Genomic DNA, 17,364 nt, shown 5'->3' with positions numbered 1-17,364 from the left:
AGTGTTTTAGAAATATGAAGGCTGTCCACAGCTATCCTGCAGCTTGCTAGTCAGCACTGGTGTTCCCTCCCACCAACTGCTGGCGTCAGAGGACTCCCTGAGCATGATCGTTGGAGTTTTCCCTCATGTTAGTTCTTCTGGTCATGTACATTACATGACCATTGGGTGGAGGCATATCCACAGGATTTATCCAGAGATAGAGTATACCTAAGTGAGGACAGATAAGATAGAGCTGGAGAGAGATGGGTTTATGCATGGAATCCTGGCTTATCAGTCCAGGAGCAACATGCCACCAAAGCCTGGGAAGCTCTTCTAGGGTTTTGTACCAGCACAGCCTCCACTAACAGTGTTACTGGAGCTTGAAGTAGCACTCACAGTAATGCAATGATGCCTACAAGTAAAGGCTGCTGGAAAATGATTCCTGGGTATTTTAAATAGTATGCTGTTGACTCATGTATCTGAACTTGTTATATATAAATTGTGTATTCATATACGGTTAAATATATCTTTCCTGTTGTAATGCAGCAAGTAAAGGCCAGCCTGAAAAAAAATATATGTTGAGTGTATGTTAAAACATACTTAGCACCTTCTAAAATGTAAAATATCCATTTAGATCAGTGCTGGCTGACTCCCTGGAAGACGAAGCTAAGAATAACATCACCATCTTTACAAGAATTCTAGACAGACTTCTGGATGGTTATGATAATCGCCTCAGACCTGGATTAGGAGGTAATAAAACCAATTAAAGATTGATTTTAAAAACTCAATTTTAATGTTCAGATTTTATGCAGCAATATTCTTCCTTCGGGGTTTTTTTTTCCCCCTAACAACTGGTATGTATCTTGATAAATTATTTATAACTACATTCACCCAGATGAATCATTTGAAGTTTGAGGAAGATAACATCTATGAATGGAAAGAAGGCACTTTCACACATTTATCCTAAGTAAAAAGAAAAAAATCTCATGTTTTAACATAGTAAAACAGAATGTGAACAAAAATAACATCTAAAGCTGTTATTCCAGTCAGGGAATTTTGGTTGAACAAGGAATGCAGACTTAATTCCCTGCAATGCGATAGGTGTATGTTTTCAGAAATCTGCACCAGTGTTTTGTGTGACATGTGTAAATTCTACATTTTAGATTCATTCCTTGGCCCAGTAAATTCAGTGATAATGTTGTGATTTTGACTTCTTTGGAATTAGGGTGTCACTGGTAATATGCATTTAGTTTCTGAGCACCTTACATTTAGTTGGGCATTCGGGAAAAAAAATACAGAAAACCAGAGAATATTAGAGGACAGAGGTCACTGCACTCTTGTGCCATGACTGTCTGTTATTTTTCAAAATGTCAGTTCACATTTTGATTTTAAAGCTATATGCCATCTTATGTCAGTATGTGTTATATAGGCAGGAAACTTAAATAATTTTTATGGTGCTGAAAATATTACTGCGTACAGAAAAATCTCTGACATAGGCAGGGGCTGACTATCTTAGTTTTGACAGTATTTTATCTACTATTGTTATTTATCTGTATTTATACTATCTAACATTGACATGTGTGGTTCAAATATACACTTCTGCTATTATTATTTGTAACAGTTTTTGTAATTTTTAACCTGGAAACTGTTTCAGCTTGGTGAAACTAATTCTAGTTCAAAATCCTTGGGAGCCATTCCTGTTCCTGTTGATTTCAGGATGATTAAGCCCAAAGCTAGAGAAATGCTCCAACTTCCATGGAAATTACAATAACGACTCTGATCAAATTAGGCATTAGTTAAAGCTCAGAGTTTTTATCCAATACTATTCCATCCTGACCTGTGGCTGTGTTGCTATTCTGGTCCTGGAGAATTGTGGCTTGCATCTGACACAGCAGAAAGTGGGAGCTGATGCTGACTAAAACAGCTTTCTCATTATACATTACTTTTAACCTAGAATGTCTTTTCATTTCCATTTCTGGCCTCTGTACAATGGAGGCTTGTGAAATACTTTATATTCAAAGACTTTTTAATTTCGATGATACATGGAAGCTATAGCACTGTTGATGTGAGAATTTATATAGTCCTGTTTTACATGTATCTTTGCAAAATACTCAAATTTAAGAATTTAGGCATAGTATAAACATGCAATGACTTGCAGAAACATTTCATATCACCAAGCTCATGTTGAATTGGCAGGGCTTTTAAAATCATGCATTTTGTTAGAAAAATATTCAAAGATTTCTTGCTTACAAGGAATAAGCCATTTAATGAGAACAGTCTGCAATTCCTTTGCATAGCAAGTGTTTTCTTAATATTGAAATTATATTGTTGAGAACATGAAATAAAGAAAAAATGTAATGGATTTTTGTTTTATATTTTGCATTATATTTGCTTCAAAATAACCTCCCTTTTATTCTTCATGAAGCCTCATAGATAATTAAAACATACCCTGAGAGAAAAAAAATTAAAGAAATAACATCTGTTTGATATTGGTATACATGGCAATCAACCCATGCAGAATATGTGTGAAATGAAACTGTGTCATGCATATTAAACCATGGTGATTCATGACACATTAATCTTAATCTTCAAGAATACTTCAGTTGTGGATGCATGAACTCTTACAGTACAAAAGAACACTTGTAAATAGCAGTTGTGATAATTCATGATACAAAACATACCAAACAAGGTTTTGTACATAGTTCTTAGTAATTATGTAGTTTCATATTTCAGGAATTTTCTAGAATTTATTCCGTTTTCTATATTGACCTCTAGTCTGAAAGATGTGCACTGCGTGCCTAGTTAGCCCCGGGAATTTCTAAAAGTGCTTTTGCAAGAGATTACTGCATTCTGACCATGCCGCACATCTTTAATTTAAGATACCTAGCCTCAGTTATGTTTCACTTCCATTTATATGTATCTGAAATAGCTCATTTGAAAACAGTAGAATGTTTACTTTGGCATAGCAGTTTGCATTATCATGCACATATCACTGCTGCGACAAGGGATCACAATCTGGCCTAACGTGCTACAACAGAAATAGTCCAGGGTCTGAGATGAATTCTTCTAAAGTCGTCTGAAAGGAACAGTTACTCAGCAGCCCACTTTCACTTGCTGTGAAAGACATTTTCAGAGATGTCTTACAGCAAAAATCTAGCTCATTATAAAAAATTACTCCTTTAGTAATGAAATGTTTTGGGTTAATACTGGCATTTTATCTAGTTATTGACAAACAAAAGGGAAATGTATAGGCTTCTTGAAAGACTGTATATTAAATTCAAATAAGTAAATATCTGGTTTGGAGGCAGTTCCTGAATTAAGGAATAGATTTATAATTCATTTTACTGGGAGACTTTGTGTGAGTACTGACAGTATATAACTTGATGCTTTACTGATGCACTTCAAAAGTGTTTACTATTTTCTAGAGACTGTTGAGGAAGGTTTAACTTTTACTGGTGGTACACTGCTGTCAGATAAACAGGCTTTGGCTGTTGGCTATTGGCTATCCTACCAGCTGGGATCCTTGAGTGATGTATGAGCCCTATAATGATGAAATAACTTGAAAAATGGGTGTTGGCAGGGAGAAGAAGACACTGCACCATCCCCTGAAGCCAGAGACATCTCACATGACTTAGATATATACTCCAGCCTACTGAATTGATATGGATAAGCATGGGTTTATTCAAGGGGAGATAATCTTTTCTCTGTGCTCATTTTATGCTAAGCACAGGATTGCAGCTGGAACACTCTTGACTGCACTTTCAGCTCTGAAATGAACTATTTTGCCTAAACATTCCATGCCATTTCTGTTTAGTCATCAAAATAAATTACAAGTTTGACTTCAAAACAAATTTCCTGTATCATTAGCATTAATTTGTATATAGCCATGCAAATGGCAAGTCATACAGACCTTAATTGGTTATGACTTTCTACAAATCTTGAAGGTATTTTATTCTTTTTATTTGCTGTAGTTTTTGCAAGACAGTTAGGGTAGCATTTTTTCATAGACCCTTTGCTTTTTATTAGCATATAGAAAATGAAATCCACACATTAATGGGCACTAAAACTAAGCAAGGAACCAAAATATCTGGAAGTGATTGAATTATCTGTCTGCTCTCCTCTGCAGATACTTCAGTATTCTGACTATCTCCGTAAGTTATTCAGCCTTCTTTACTATCTCACATCTGAGATTGGCCTTTCCAACAGCTATAGAACGTCTGTCTTTTCTATTCTCTGAAACTTATAAAACATAATTTAATAGAAAACTTAAATGTTGGAGAAAAAAACAAAACAAAAAACCAGAAAAATAAAAGGGTAGTTACAAGGACAGAGGACTGGACTTCATAGCCTAAAGTTTCTAGTACCATATCAACATTGAAAAGATCTGTGGAAATGTCAGGATCCTTCTGAGCAAACTGTGCTCAGTCTTACGAGCTTCAGGATTGGCATTCTTATTGTAACCAAAGAGTTGAATGCCGGTTGTTAAAAATAAGAGAAAGATAAGACAGTAGGTAGGTGAAAATTAAATGCGCTGTGATTCCATCTTGAAGGAACAATCTCTGCTTTCAAATGTTCTGATTGTGTAGAATATCAGACTTGGTGATTAAAAGTTGTGTGATGTACTCACCAATATAGCAGGGGAAACCCATTTTTTCACAGATTAACTTTGTCTCCTGCCCAGATCAGGAGAGCTGTATACGTATATATGTGTGTGTGTGTGTGTGTGTGTGTGTTTATCAAATAGTTGGAGGTTTTCAGTTGCCAGGAAACGTGGCCATGGTCATATGCTGATAATCTGAAATGTTGAATTTAGGGCACTGTATTTATACATTGCTATGATTCAGAGTTTTTAATGAGGTTTAGAAGGTTTAGAAGAGTTTGTAGCTCTAGCAGTCCCTCACTAGGGGACCCTAGCTTGGCTAGTCCCGTAGCCAAAACTAGCAGTGTTTGTCAGCCCCAAATATGCTTAATGTAAATTCAGAGTATCATAAAGGAAAATTCTTTGACTATTTTTTACTGCAGAACACTATTAGAAAGCTTTTGCTACTGTTTTTTAAAGGAAAGAAGTGCATTTCCCCATCTCAGTTTTGTTTGCTTCCTTAGCCTTTCTTTGCTCCAGGTTCATCTTTTGGAAATGGTAATATGTCTCTGCCAGTGCTAGTGCAGAGCAATTCAGAGCAGCACTTGTATCTTCTAAAACCTACTGTATGCTCCTCTTTTGGGCATACCTGGAAGGACCATGTGGAATCTGGCCATAATAGTGCTTTCAGAGGAGTCAGCGAGAAACTCAGGTTAATTTATGTTAGAGCTGTAGATAATGTATACTGGCAAAAAGCATTCCTTGTAAAAAATTGAAAAGCAATAGAGAGGAGGATATGAAAATCTCATTAATAACTTATCCAGGGCATGCAGACAGTGCTAAAATCCAAGAACAGAACTAACTCAGTTGCTATAAGCATTCCAGGGAATGTTCCATTAGAAAAGTGGAAGAATAAAAAAACCCACAGAAACCTCTTTGATACTAAAGAACAAAGCAGAAAAATTGTCTAGTAAAGGATGGGGGCTGAGTAGCCAGACAGAGGTTATTTGGTTATTTATTTATGGAAAGTCTGTAAATAAATCAACAGTGAAGACATAAAAATAAAATTAATGCTACAACTGTGCAGGGTAGTGCTACTGGGGAAAATGTTGCACGATGCAAAGCAAAACAATCACAGAATCACAAAATAAGCTGTGTTGGAAGGGACCCACAAGGATCATTGAGCTCAGCTCTCAGGCCTGCACAGCACCATCCCAAAGAGTCAAATGCTCTGCCTCAGATGAGTTAACAGAAATTTAGGTACTTTACAGCAGTTACAGATGCCTATAGAGGAGCTAGTCTGGGAGGCTCTCCCAGTTCACTGAACATGTGTATTTAGTATTTTTTTCCCTTCTCCTGGCAAAGCATCAGCATTTGCTTCTAATGCTAGAATTACTGCTGACGACACCAAGGCTGAATTAGAGCTTTGCTCACTTTTGTCTCATCTGCAAGGAAGCTGTGAAAGCAGATACTGCAGATTTCTGTGTAGCTCATTGGTGCTCACTGTAAATCAGACTGACGGGGTGGTTACATTTTTCAACCAGATTTGATGGACAAAGACATCAAAACCATCACCTTTTCTCTGTGATGCAGTTATTCTGGGTTATTTAGGAAATTACTGAGAAGCAGTGGTCTTGTTGATATCCAAGGTATTCTATTGTTGACTGCTTTCCACCAAGGCCTTTTATCATGTTAAATATTGCAATGATTTTTTTTCTATGTGAAATATACAACTACTTCTCATTCAGGCTGACTAGTTTAAATAGCTAAGTACCAAAGGAATGCAATATTATAGTTCCAAAGTTTTTATTACCCTTGTGTAATGATACAATTTTCATAAAGCTACCTGAATTGGAAATATAATTATTATTTAAATAATCTAACTCTAAAACATTTTCAGAAATATTTAAGTGCATTAGAAATTCACCCAGGATAAGTTTGAGGATTTTAACTGATTTCATGGATTTTAACCAAGCAAAATGTGAATTAAAAATGTAGTAATTAATGTATATGTTGATTACAATGAAAAAAAAAAATAGTCAATATGTAAAAATGAAGGGATTTTTTAATACAAAATTAATAGTATTCTGGGTTACACTAAAAGGTGTACTTATAAAGATTGTCAGGAAAATCCTTTAATGTTTACTGCTGTGATGCATCCATGGAGTACTCAGTTTTGTATATTCTTTTTATAGGAGACACACAGAAAATTACATTTCAAATTTTTTCTTAAATAAGATATACAAAAAAAAAGCATGCTAATTAAGAATATAAAAAGGAAGCTATAGACATCTCTTATTCAGTTATATAATCACCTAAAGATATTGTGAAAATTTTGGTGAAGAGCTATTAAACCAGTTTATTATGAAGCATTGATGGTATTTGACGTTTTGGGTTTAGATGTATATGATGCAGACCATATTTGGAATACCCTGTCCTTCACAAAGGTGAAAAAATGGACCTTAAGAATATGTTTGCTTTAAGGAAAAATGGCACTTATATCATACTGTGATATGACTAGCATCACTATTTAATGATGTTGATTTCCGCTTGTGTGGCAACAACCGGTATTTAGGTCATGCATAACTTTTAAGACAATTAATTGGCATGTTTTGGCATTTTATTTTCAATGAAAACTAAAAACTTGGGATTAATTCCTTCAGCTTTTTTTGTGAAGAAAAAGCTGGGGTTTTTTGTAGCCTTTGTTCTTGAGCCCTCTAATGGCAAGTACACATTTAAGTATATTTTCAGTATTTTAGCACCCATAAAGAAAAAACTGCCATGGGACATTTATTCTGTATAGCACAACAGGCTTCTACTACATTCAAGGCCTGATTGTGGCATAACAGTGTAACAGTACTGTCTTTATGAGACATAAACTAAAAGGATCAAAAAAATGAAGAATTATTTCCTTCCCCTCCTTAGCTTTACTAGGCAAATAATATGCTGATGATTTGCAACAGTTGCAGAGATAATGGCTGCTCAGAGTTGTGGTGGAATTTCCATCCTTGTGGAGATCCTCACAATTTGCCAAAATATGACCTGGGCAGCTTGCTGTGTCTTCAGAGATTGCTCTGCTTTGGACCTTGCAAAGATTCTTTTTAAACTCAGTTGTTCTAAGATTCTTTAACTGACAGCCAGCAAGACATTGAAATAATGGCTACAGAGCTCCATCTTACTTGGAAAAGGTGAAAAAAAAATTTAGTATGTTAGATCTTGAAGATATAGCTGAAGGAAAAAGTCTGTGCAAATGAAAGGTTTAGACTGCTTCAGAACAGCAGGATGCACAGTGTTGTACAACTCTTGAGCTTATTTATTATTCATAAAGATCCCACTGAAAATGATAAGATTTTGGGCAGACAGAATCTGCAAAAATGAAGAGGAAATATCCTTATTTATGGTCTTTGCCACATTTTTCCTATTATCACTTTATGCTGAAGCCTTGAAAAGGATTAAATATGTGAAAAGACAGTATTTTGAAGGACAGGCACTGTATTTCATTGAATCCTTCTCAGTTTACTTTGTCAATGTCCAGGGAACTGAAAAGCTGCACAACACTGTGTATCCTAGAGATCAACACCTCCTTAGGATGCACCCAGGAATCTTTTATCACTACCCTTCTTCAGTGCTCTGAGACACCTTCCAAAGTTTCTCCTGTTTTATTTTTCTGGTTTTATATTGCCCTTTTCTTTTCTAAATACTTATCTCTTTTGTCCCTTATTATTAAAAATGCCCAACTGTCTTTTTTGACCACAATTTGATGAATTTATTTAGTTCCATCTAAGTATAGTGTTACCCAAGTGCAGGTGAGATGTGCCCTGTAGATGCAGTTGTGTACCTTTTTTTTGTGGCTGGAAACCCAGCCTTGCCTTACCCTCCTCCCAGGTACAGCTGCTGACATCCAGCTACCTGACAGATTTCTTATCTAATGAGACTGGATGGAGGAGGTTGAAATGATGGAAGGCAGATTTCTAGGTAGGTAGAAAGCAAAGATTATCCTTTACCCATGGATTGCGTGGCCTTCCTTTTGTGCCAGCACAGTTCTCGGGTGCTGTTGACTGGTCTGAGACAGATCTGTTGCTTCTGGCAGTACTCCTGACTATATATTCCTGTTCCTGTTTTCTTGCAATGCTACCATTTTGTGACTGTCTTTAAGAATAACCTTTTCCATGCACAATCTAGTGCATCCAATTTTTAGAATTAATAGTGTGGAGAGAGAGGGAGAGAGGTATTTCATCAGAAAGGATCACGCAGAAGGACATTGTAATCGTCTGTTTACTAAAACAGCACATGCCTTTTCTTTTAGAGTATTTTGGCCTGTTTTAATTGTCAGTGTTAGTGGCTACAATTAATATCTAACAGTAGCTTCTAAATGCTCCAAATAACATATATGAAGTAGAAAAAAAAGCCATTTATCAACAATCTAGCATTAGGGTAATACATGCCAAGGTGAAAAACTACTATGAGCAGGAAGCATGGGAAAGGGGAGGAGGGCAGAACAGAAGAGATGATGATTGAAGGAGGGAGATAAAATTGTCATACTAACCATTGAGCACTTCTAAACAGATTTAAACAGCTGTATGAAAGTTTTTTCAAATATCCATTGGAAACTTGAAAGTAGAATAGATAAGAAATTTTATCATTATGGTATAAGCATACATTTAAATTTCTGATATTAGTGTTGTTCAACAATGAGTCATCTATCTCAAGAAACAGCTATAGAGGATGTGTTGCTGTACTATTCACCAAACTGCTGAATTAAAGCATCAGCAGAAGATTTTGAATTAATACTGTAAAAAGTCAAATACATTTTAATTATAAGAATCAAAGCATTTTATTATGCCAAGATTAATCTTTAAATACATTTTTATATCTGTTTTTTTCCATGTTAATGCTCTAATGAAATTAATCACAAACTAAAGGAAATTTTGTTTACCACTGCTATCCTATTAATAGTTTGCTTTATCATGCAGAGTATTTCACAACCAGTTTGTGAAGATTGTCTGTAAATCAGGAAAATATGATTCTGCTAACCTTCCAGAAGTAGTGTTGCTATTTGGGAACCATTTATGTGATTACTGTGTAGCACATGGCTCCTGATTTACATTCCTTAATTCCCTGCCATATGTTGAGGGCTATTTAATAATTAGAGCATTTAACGCTATGAAAGCAATGTAAATCAATTTCCCCTCTTACCTGGGATTATTGTGCACATCAGAGGACATTAAACACTTTAGTGAAGTTGTGCAGCTGCAGAGATTGGATCTAGTCTGAACAAATTGCATTCATTTTTTCATATATATACATACATATTTGGTCCTCCCCATGCATTTTTTTGTTCAACCAGTAGAGATCACATGTCCTTATCTGCAATTTGTTTGGGAAAACCTGGGTGTCCCATGTTTCATCTGCTTAATCTGTGGGTTTTTTTACAGACTGTAAATTAAGTATGTCATAATCTTGTAGTATTATGATTAATAGAGTTGGTTGAAGATAAAATTCAGTGCTATGGACCACTGACCTTCACATATGGTTCAATAGAAATCAGTTAAAATCTGGTATGTGCTGTAAAGTTTTATAGACTGCTTGCATTTATGATCTTTGATGTGAAAGTAGTTTCCTGAAGTTACCTATCTTCATTTAGCACCTTCTACTGTTTTAATTAAAAAACTTACATAGCCTCCATCTCTTAAATACCTAGATGAAAGCAATGTACCTTCTGACTGAATGATTGCCCTCAATGTTGTTAGTTTTTCTTTGTTCATCTCAATTGCTTGGTGCTGATTCTCTCATCCAAGAGAGGAAATTGTCTTCCAACACATTCCCTCCTTTTTCTTTCTTATATCCATTCTCAGTTGTTGTAAGACAATCGTTCCTCAGATCACTTCTGTCAGGAAATTGAGAGGTATTATAGCTTATTATTATTATTATTATTATTATTATTATTATTATTATTATTTCCATTCTTTCAAGTGTATAAGCCTCTCAACACAACTCCAGAGAAGAAAAGGAATGGAACTGGTGAGAAAGTCTGTGTTTATATTCAAGAATTTTGAGGTGGGTTGAAGGGACAATTCCTACACTTAATACACCAGCATAATGTTCTAGATATTTCATTCTGAGTGACAGTCTAAAGGCTACTGTAGATGCCTGTTTATTCTCACTATTTGAAATAATAATTTAAAGGCTCACTGAATGAGAAGCAGCTGAAGAGAGAGTTGTATTGTGGTGTATATAAATGAGAACACCAAAGGTTTTAGTCTGTAGATACAGTGCTGTGTTTATATAGCCCCTCTGCCATCCTAAGGCATTCCATTGCATTTCATGGACTTGTTTGTGTCAATAGTTTTAACTGAGCATCAAACAGTGAACTTCTTTTTATCAGATTTTTAAATGTGAATTTGGTACTGCATCATCTCATGCAGTTTCTGAAAGGAAAAGGGAAGAGACTTTCACCTGGGAAAACAAACAAACAAACAAATGAGTAAAGATGAGAAGGGAGAAGTATAAATGCCTGTTGTTTGACATAAGGAAATGGTCACATTTTTAATAATCCCTTTCCATCTGCTAGGTGCTAAAAGGTGTCAGAGGATACTTTATGTTTTTACTAGACATTTTGCCTTTAATGACCATTAAAATAAATAAATAAAAAAGAACAGATAATTTGGTTTGCTGCATGATATGCTATTTTTAAAATAATTGTTTAAAAATAATATCAGCGGTAGATTTTATCTGCATTTTAATAAAGCCGTAGTTTCTGCTTAGAAGAATCTGCACTTTAAGAAAATGGATTCCGATTAAACTCATATAAGACGTTGTTTCAAATAAAAATAAAAAAATCCATCCTATTTTTAAATTTATGCCTGTAAAAAGCCCAACCTTTTATTTAAATATTTAAAACAGATTCCAGTCCCAAATATATAGTCTTTCCACATATAGAAGCCTAGTGGGTTCTCAAAGTTCCATGGGCAGCCAGAGGCAAATTCTCTTGTCACAGGCAAAAAAAAAAGACAAATTTGAGGCTGCTTAATCCAAGCTCTGGGAGTATCCTGGGAGTATGTTTTAGAGGAGACTCTGGGAAACACTGTTATCTGTAAAGTAGCTTGGAGACATTCAAGTGACTCAGCTGTGGGACTTTGAGTGCTACAGTACACTTCTTGTAGACACTTTGCACAGCCTTAGACTAAGACCTTTTTTAGTGTTAACTGAATAACAGAAGAATAACTGACAACTCTGTAACATGTTAAAATGAGACTTAAAATTGCTTCAGTGCTGTCCATACCAGTATTTTTTCTTATTTGGGAGATGTGTTAAAATGGTTCTCTGTTGGATCAAGCCATGAACTCGTTGTTTGTCAGGACTCCTGTTTAGCAGGAAGCTTATTACCCGTGACCATCCCTGGAGTTGTCCTGCCAAGCAAAAAATGTTAAGAATAAAAAATAAAAGACAGCTTGGCAGCCAGTCGGATTTGTGCTGTGTCTTGAAACCATAACTCTACTTCTTCCTTCCCTCCGTTTCAGCAACTGTGAGGCTTGGGAACATGTAAGGAAAGTGTGTGTCTAAATGTTCTTAAGCATGCTTGATATTTAGGGTGTTAACATGCAAACAACCTCTGGCTGATTTTAGTAATTCCTCTGGCTAGCTTTTCTGAGAATATAGAGGAATCTGGATAAACATTAATTTCCCATACTTCATAGCTGTTTTACCTGGCTTCAAATAGGAACTGCTGCCTGGTTGATAGAAGGATTAGAATGCTGTCTTAATTTTTTTATTTAATAGTGTGTTACAGTCTTCTGTAATATTGTTATAGAATTTCGTACAGCGTTACCTATTAAAATATATTTGAGGATCCTGCTGCAAAAAAATGCACTAAAAGTGCCCACTAATATGGAGCTCTATTAAATAAAGGCACTACCTCTTTCTACCATTGGTTCCTGTCATGCTTGAATGCAAAGTACAAGGCTAGCAAAAGATAAAAGAGCTGCAGCTCAATTTTTAATGACTGTACAATCCAGGACTATAATACCCAGACAGTAAGCAGAGACATTAAAATTAATCTGTCTGAAAGGATCTTCATTTTCAATGCTTTCTTATGTCTGTTGTTCTCTAGAGGACCTCCATCAGCCTTTGGGACTTCAGAACATGTGAGTTTCATACTTTGTTCTGATAGCAGCAAGCCTTGGGAGGATGCCAGCTTCTGAGCTTGCCACAGAATAAGCAAGAAAGTCCTTCCCAGAGCTTCATCACAGTTTCTGTCAGTTCCAGAGTGGCAGCCACAGAGACAGACACAATCCAAAGGCATCTGCTGAGGCTGGTAATCACTAGGGAAAGACTTTTTCACTGACTTCAGTGGGCTCTGGCATGATGCCCAAATTCCTCATTAAATAATTAACAAGGCTAATAAGGACTGTGACAGTGTTTGTTTCAGCTTAGAAAAAGTTGTGCGTAGCCAAAGAATGAATGTTCTAAGTATATCAATGTATTATCACAGTTTCTTGGCCATCCCACTGAGTTCGGTGGCCATTTTACAGTTGTTTGGTGTAGAAGACTTCTGATGTTTTTCCAGGACATCATTAATGTTTAGAATGTAGGAAGGTCCTGAAGGACAGCATCCTTTCATAACTTGTACTTTCACTGGCAAGTTGACATGTTAGATATTTAATAAATATATGAACAAAAGTGGCCTCTGAAATCTAACTTGCATAAAATCTAGGATGAGTGATCTTGGTTAGAAAAGCAGCTAGGCCTATTTAAGTGATGGGCAAGCAAATAAAATAGCAACAAAAATGAAGTTTTTAAGGAGTCAATAGCTACTATACAATAGAAGCACTTCTTAAGAAACTCAGACGTGGCTGCATTTTGACTGCAAAGAGAAACTGGAAGCTGCTCTTTTAAAATATGATACTTCAGTTAGGGATAGATGCGGTTTGAAATGCAGGAGGGACTGTCAGAGTGAGTGTATCAAATGGGATGATTTATAAATGCTATGACTTGGAATAAATCACAGAGATTAAACCTGAAATTAGCCTAGTAGTATAATGCAGCAGAATTTGTGAAGCTGACCCATGACTCTAAGTTCTGAGGTCATACATTTCAAGCATTAAAAAAAAAAAAAAAAGAGATAAAAACTTCTAAGTTTCTACAATCTGAATTAAATTTGAGATTTTTTTCTACCTTATGTATGTGTTATGGTTTTTCTTCTAATAGCAGAAACCTCTAAGCAGAGTAGACAGAAATACGGTCTCATCCAAATAATAACTTTGCCCTCCCTACTTGTGTGATGACACTGATTCAGGTCAGTTCAGATAATTACTGCTCTACTTTATCAAAGTCTGCTCCCTTCCAGACTTGTTTGAGTGCTCTTTTTGTCTTTCTCTCTCTCATTCTTTAAAGAGTGTTGGGGCAGTCTGGTTCATTTTAGCTTTATCATGCTCATCCAGTTGATCTAAACAATGCAGTAGTCATATTTATTAGTCAGCCTAGTAATTATAAACACTCCTCATCCTGATGGAAGCTGTAGTGTCTAGAGGGACAAGGTTTAGTGCTGGTGTTTTATTTTTCATTAGTGTGGCATGTGTTTTTGGTTTGCTGCCAAATGTGTTGTATGTGAAGTTCCTTTTACTTCAACATTTAAGTAATCCATTTCAAGATCACATTTCTTCCAGCCAAACTCAACTATGTTTTCAATTTCATGTTTCTATTCAACATTTTGTGCAACTTTAACTGAAAATTCCTCACATTGGTAGTTTATTTTAGAGCTGAATGCTTTTAAAATATTTTTTTTCCTTCATGGTGTGTGAGGATGTAATGAAAAGGGAAGAAAGGGGGGAGATTTGGTGGATTTCATGGTAGACTTATGGGAACAAGTTTTATATTGCCCATGTGGTTAGATTGTCCTTCCTAATGATTTAGTTTACTTCTTTTAAGCATTTTGTCCCTCCCTTTTTTAATTCTACCATGGTCAACACCACTGTTCATAATTACCTGGTTATCACAAGTATTTATACAACCAAAGTATCCAAGTTGTATTAATACCTTTAAAATGAAGGTAGATTGAAGGAATACTCTGTTTAAATGATAGGGGAAAAATCCAAAAAGCTGTCTAGATAGTTAATTGCTTTTTTAATCACTTGGAAGTCAATACCTCTGAGATTGTCAAAATGTTGCCAGAGGTGACAAAAGTCTATGAAGTCCAACAGTAATGTGTGAGAGTATCTAAATATCTTATTTTCCCAGTGCAGAGAACCAATTAAGTTATGCACTGTTGGGCTGTTTAAAATCTCTTTTATATTGAAGTACTGGCAGGATTCAGGCTAGATGCTGGTTGATTGATTGGCCCAATGTGCACCAGTCGGTACAGTAGCCTTCTCATCAAGGATAAAGTACGGTCTAGCTTAAGCATCTTAGTTACTCCCTACCTGATTTGGAAAAGGGATCTGAATCCATGTTTCCCTTTTATGTAGACAAGGGGCTTTTGATCATTCTGAGAAAGTGACTTCTTCCACCAGAGATGTTTTACTTGTTTATTTGTATAAAAGAGCTGCATATGTATAAGAACATGGACTGAGATCTCTTTTTACCTGCTGGCCTTTAGAGGCATTCATGGTCTTTGGCCAGTTGGCCTCACAAGAGTGAGGGCTTAGGTTTGTCACTTCCCACATCTCCTGGACCCCACATATGGTGGAATTCATTGCTTCCAATGGCTAGGCACCCTATGTGGAACATGGGTGGAACTGAGCATGTTGGCACATCTCAGAGATGGTGTGGGCATAACTGTCTATAAATGTGGTTCTTAAAGTTGATAAACTGAGTAGGAATCTGTCAAGCTAAGTAATTAAAAATGCTGAAGAGGAGCATGCAGCTGAAGCCTTCTCTCACCAGCAAATGTGAAACAACCAAGTTTGGGTATGAAAACATTACCAGTCTCCTTTTCATCTGTTCATAGGGATGTTCCCCCTCTAGAGCTCATGTCATTCCTCCTTTCCTGAAAAGAGCCATGAGAGAAGCTGATAGTTGGGTTCAATGGAAACTTCCAAAATAGAGAGCAGCTCTTGTCAAGTGCATGCTCCAATTTAAAGCAGAGACATGACTCTGTTACTCTGTGTCATGTTCTGTCTTGACCACAAAGGTGAATTTTCTAAAATACAGCATGCTTCCTCAGTCTTTGGAAGGAATTGGTCTGCTTTGTATAAATAAGTTAGATCTTGAGCAGAGGCTTCAATTTAAGTCTGCTCTATCCCATGAGTACTGCTAGGCTGTGGAATTAGTCTCTTACTTGTTTTCTTGCTTTCTCTCTCAAAATCTTTCTGGCTCAGTAAATTTATAATTATTTATAGTTTGAGGAATTCGTTGGGACTTCGTTGAGAGCCAGTTCTTTGGGCTGCTTGGCAGCACTGGGATATTTTTGCCTTAAGGTGGAAATATAAGCAGCCAGGGAATTTTAGGTATTAACAATGTTAGACAGCAATTTAGGAATAAAGAGGATTCAGACAAATATAAGTGCAAAATTTAGTCATTATGATCTGGACCACAGAGACATTCAAATTAACTTTGATTGATTTAAATGGAAACTTGGATCTTAAATAATTTTGTGGAGCTTGTCCAATGTACTTTAATAGATAATTGGGCACAAAAATTAGTCTTTAGCTCTATCGTTAAGTAACTTTCTTAAATCTGTTGAGAAAGCATATAGTAGAGTTAAAACTGCACCTCAAATGTCACTTGTGTCCAAAGTTCTTCACTCATAGGACCCTTTGGAAATCTGTTTAAATTTATGACCTGAAATATTAAGGTTTGCAAATTAAAGGTCTCTTGGGAGAGAGAGAAGAAAAAGTAGTAAATAAAATGTTTGTCTGTATGATCTGCACTCTTCTTTTTGACTGAGAATTCAATCTCAAATTTGTCATATACATGTGAAAATTATCTTAGTAATGTGTGAAGTTTCTCTGAGCACAGAGAGAATTTTTTGTTTTTTCATTTGATATCTGATAATGGTGCTAAGGCAGTTTGCATCAGTCTTCTTCATATAGGACAAAGAACAAATACTGACTATGATAATATATCACATTATTTGTGTTGCAGATGTGCCTACATATCATTCTGTGCACATTTTGTGGGTAACCTACACCTAAAAAAAGCTGTTAGTTGCTCTAAAAACATATCTGAGAATGTTTTCCCAAGTCATATTTTTTGCTGCAGTAGAGAAGGGTGTTGACAGTTAAGCTAAACTTTTTTCCAGGTCAGTGTGTTTTTCTGGTGGTCAAAAAGTCTTGCTTGTTTATAAAGAAACACTAAAGTTTAACTGAATTATTGTATTATAACAAATTCCTGTTATTTTGAACCAATTTAATTATTTTAGAATAATGAAAATGTTTGCTGAAATAAAAGAGTGGGCTTATATGCAGCCCAAGTATTCTATTAGTGTAAATGACATAATAGTGCTTATGACACTGCTGCTGAATTTCATAAGTTCTGAATAGGCCTTTGGAGGGCCCCGATAGACTTTACATGGAACTGTCAATTTCGGAAGTGACATAATGTCTCTTAATAGATATCAACTCTTCAGAGGTAAGTCAGTTACGGTCTCTTAGCCTACTGGCTTTCAATTCCTGTCTCTGCCTCCAGACATGTTCTCAAGATTACATTCTTGTTCCAGACAACACCATGAGAAATTAAGTACAGTGTCTGATTCTGGTCTTATTTACACCAACGTGAATCAAGAGTGCAACTGTTAGTATAATACTTAGAGTATTACTAGCTCTTACCCATAAGCTTACTCTACAAATACTTTGTTAAAGATGGAGATT

At 35.9% G+C, this 17,364-nt stretch overlaps 1 protein-coding gene across 1 annotated transcript in view; it reads left to right on the top strand.

Annotated features, from left to right (window-relative positions):
- Positions 1–17,364, top strand: part of GABRA2 (gamma-aminobutyric acid type A receptor subunit alpha2) — a 71,190-nt gene that overhangs the window by 16,175 nt on the left and 37,651 nt on the right. Inside the window, exon 3 of the mRNA XM_083861513.1 lies at positions 614–729. Within this exon, the coding sequence (XP_083717639.1) occupies positions 614–729 (116 nt within the window). The remainder of the gene's footprint in view (positions 1–613; positions 730–17,364) is intronic.

This window comes from Zosterops lateralis (assembly GCF_965231275.1).
Source record: "Zosterops lateralis genome assembly, chromosome: 5".
Lineage (NCBI taxonomy): Eukaryota > Metazoa > Chordata > Aves > Passeriformes > Zosteropidae > Zosterops > Zosterops lateralis.
The sequence above is the reverse complement of the archived record's forward strand: the minus strand, read 5'-3'. Positions and strand labels throughout refer to the sequence as shown.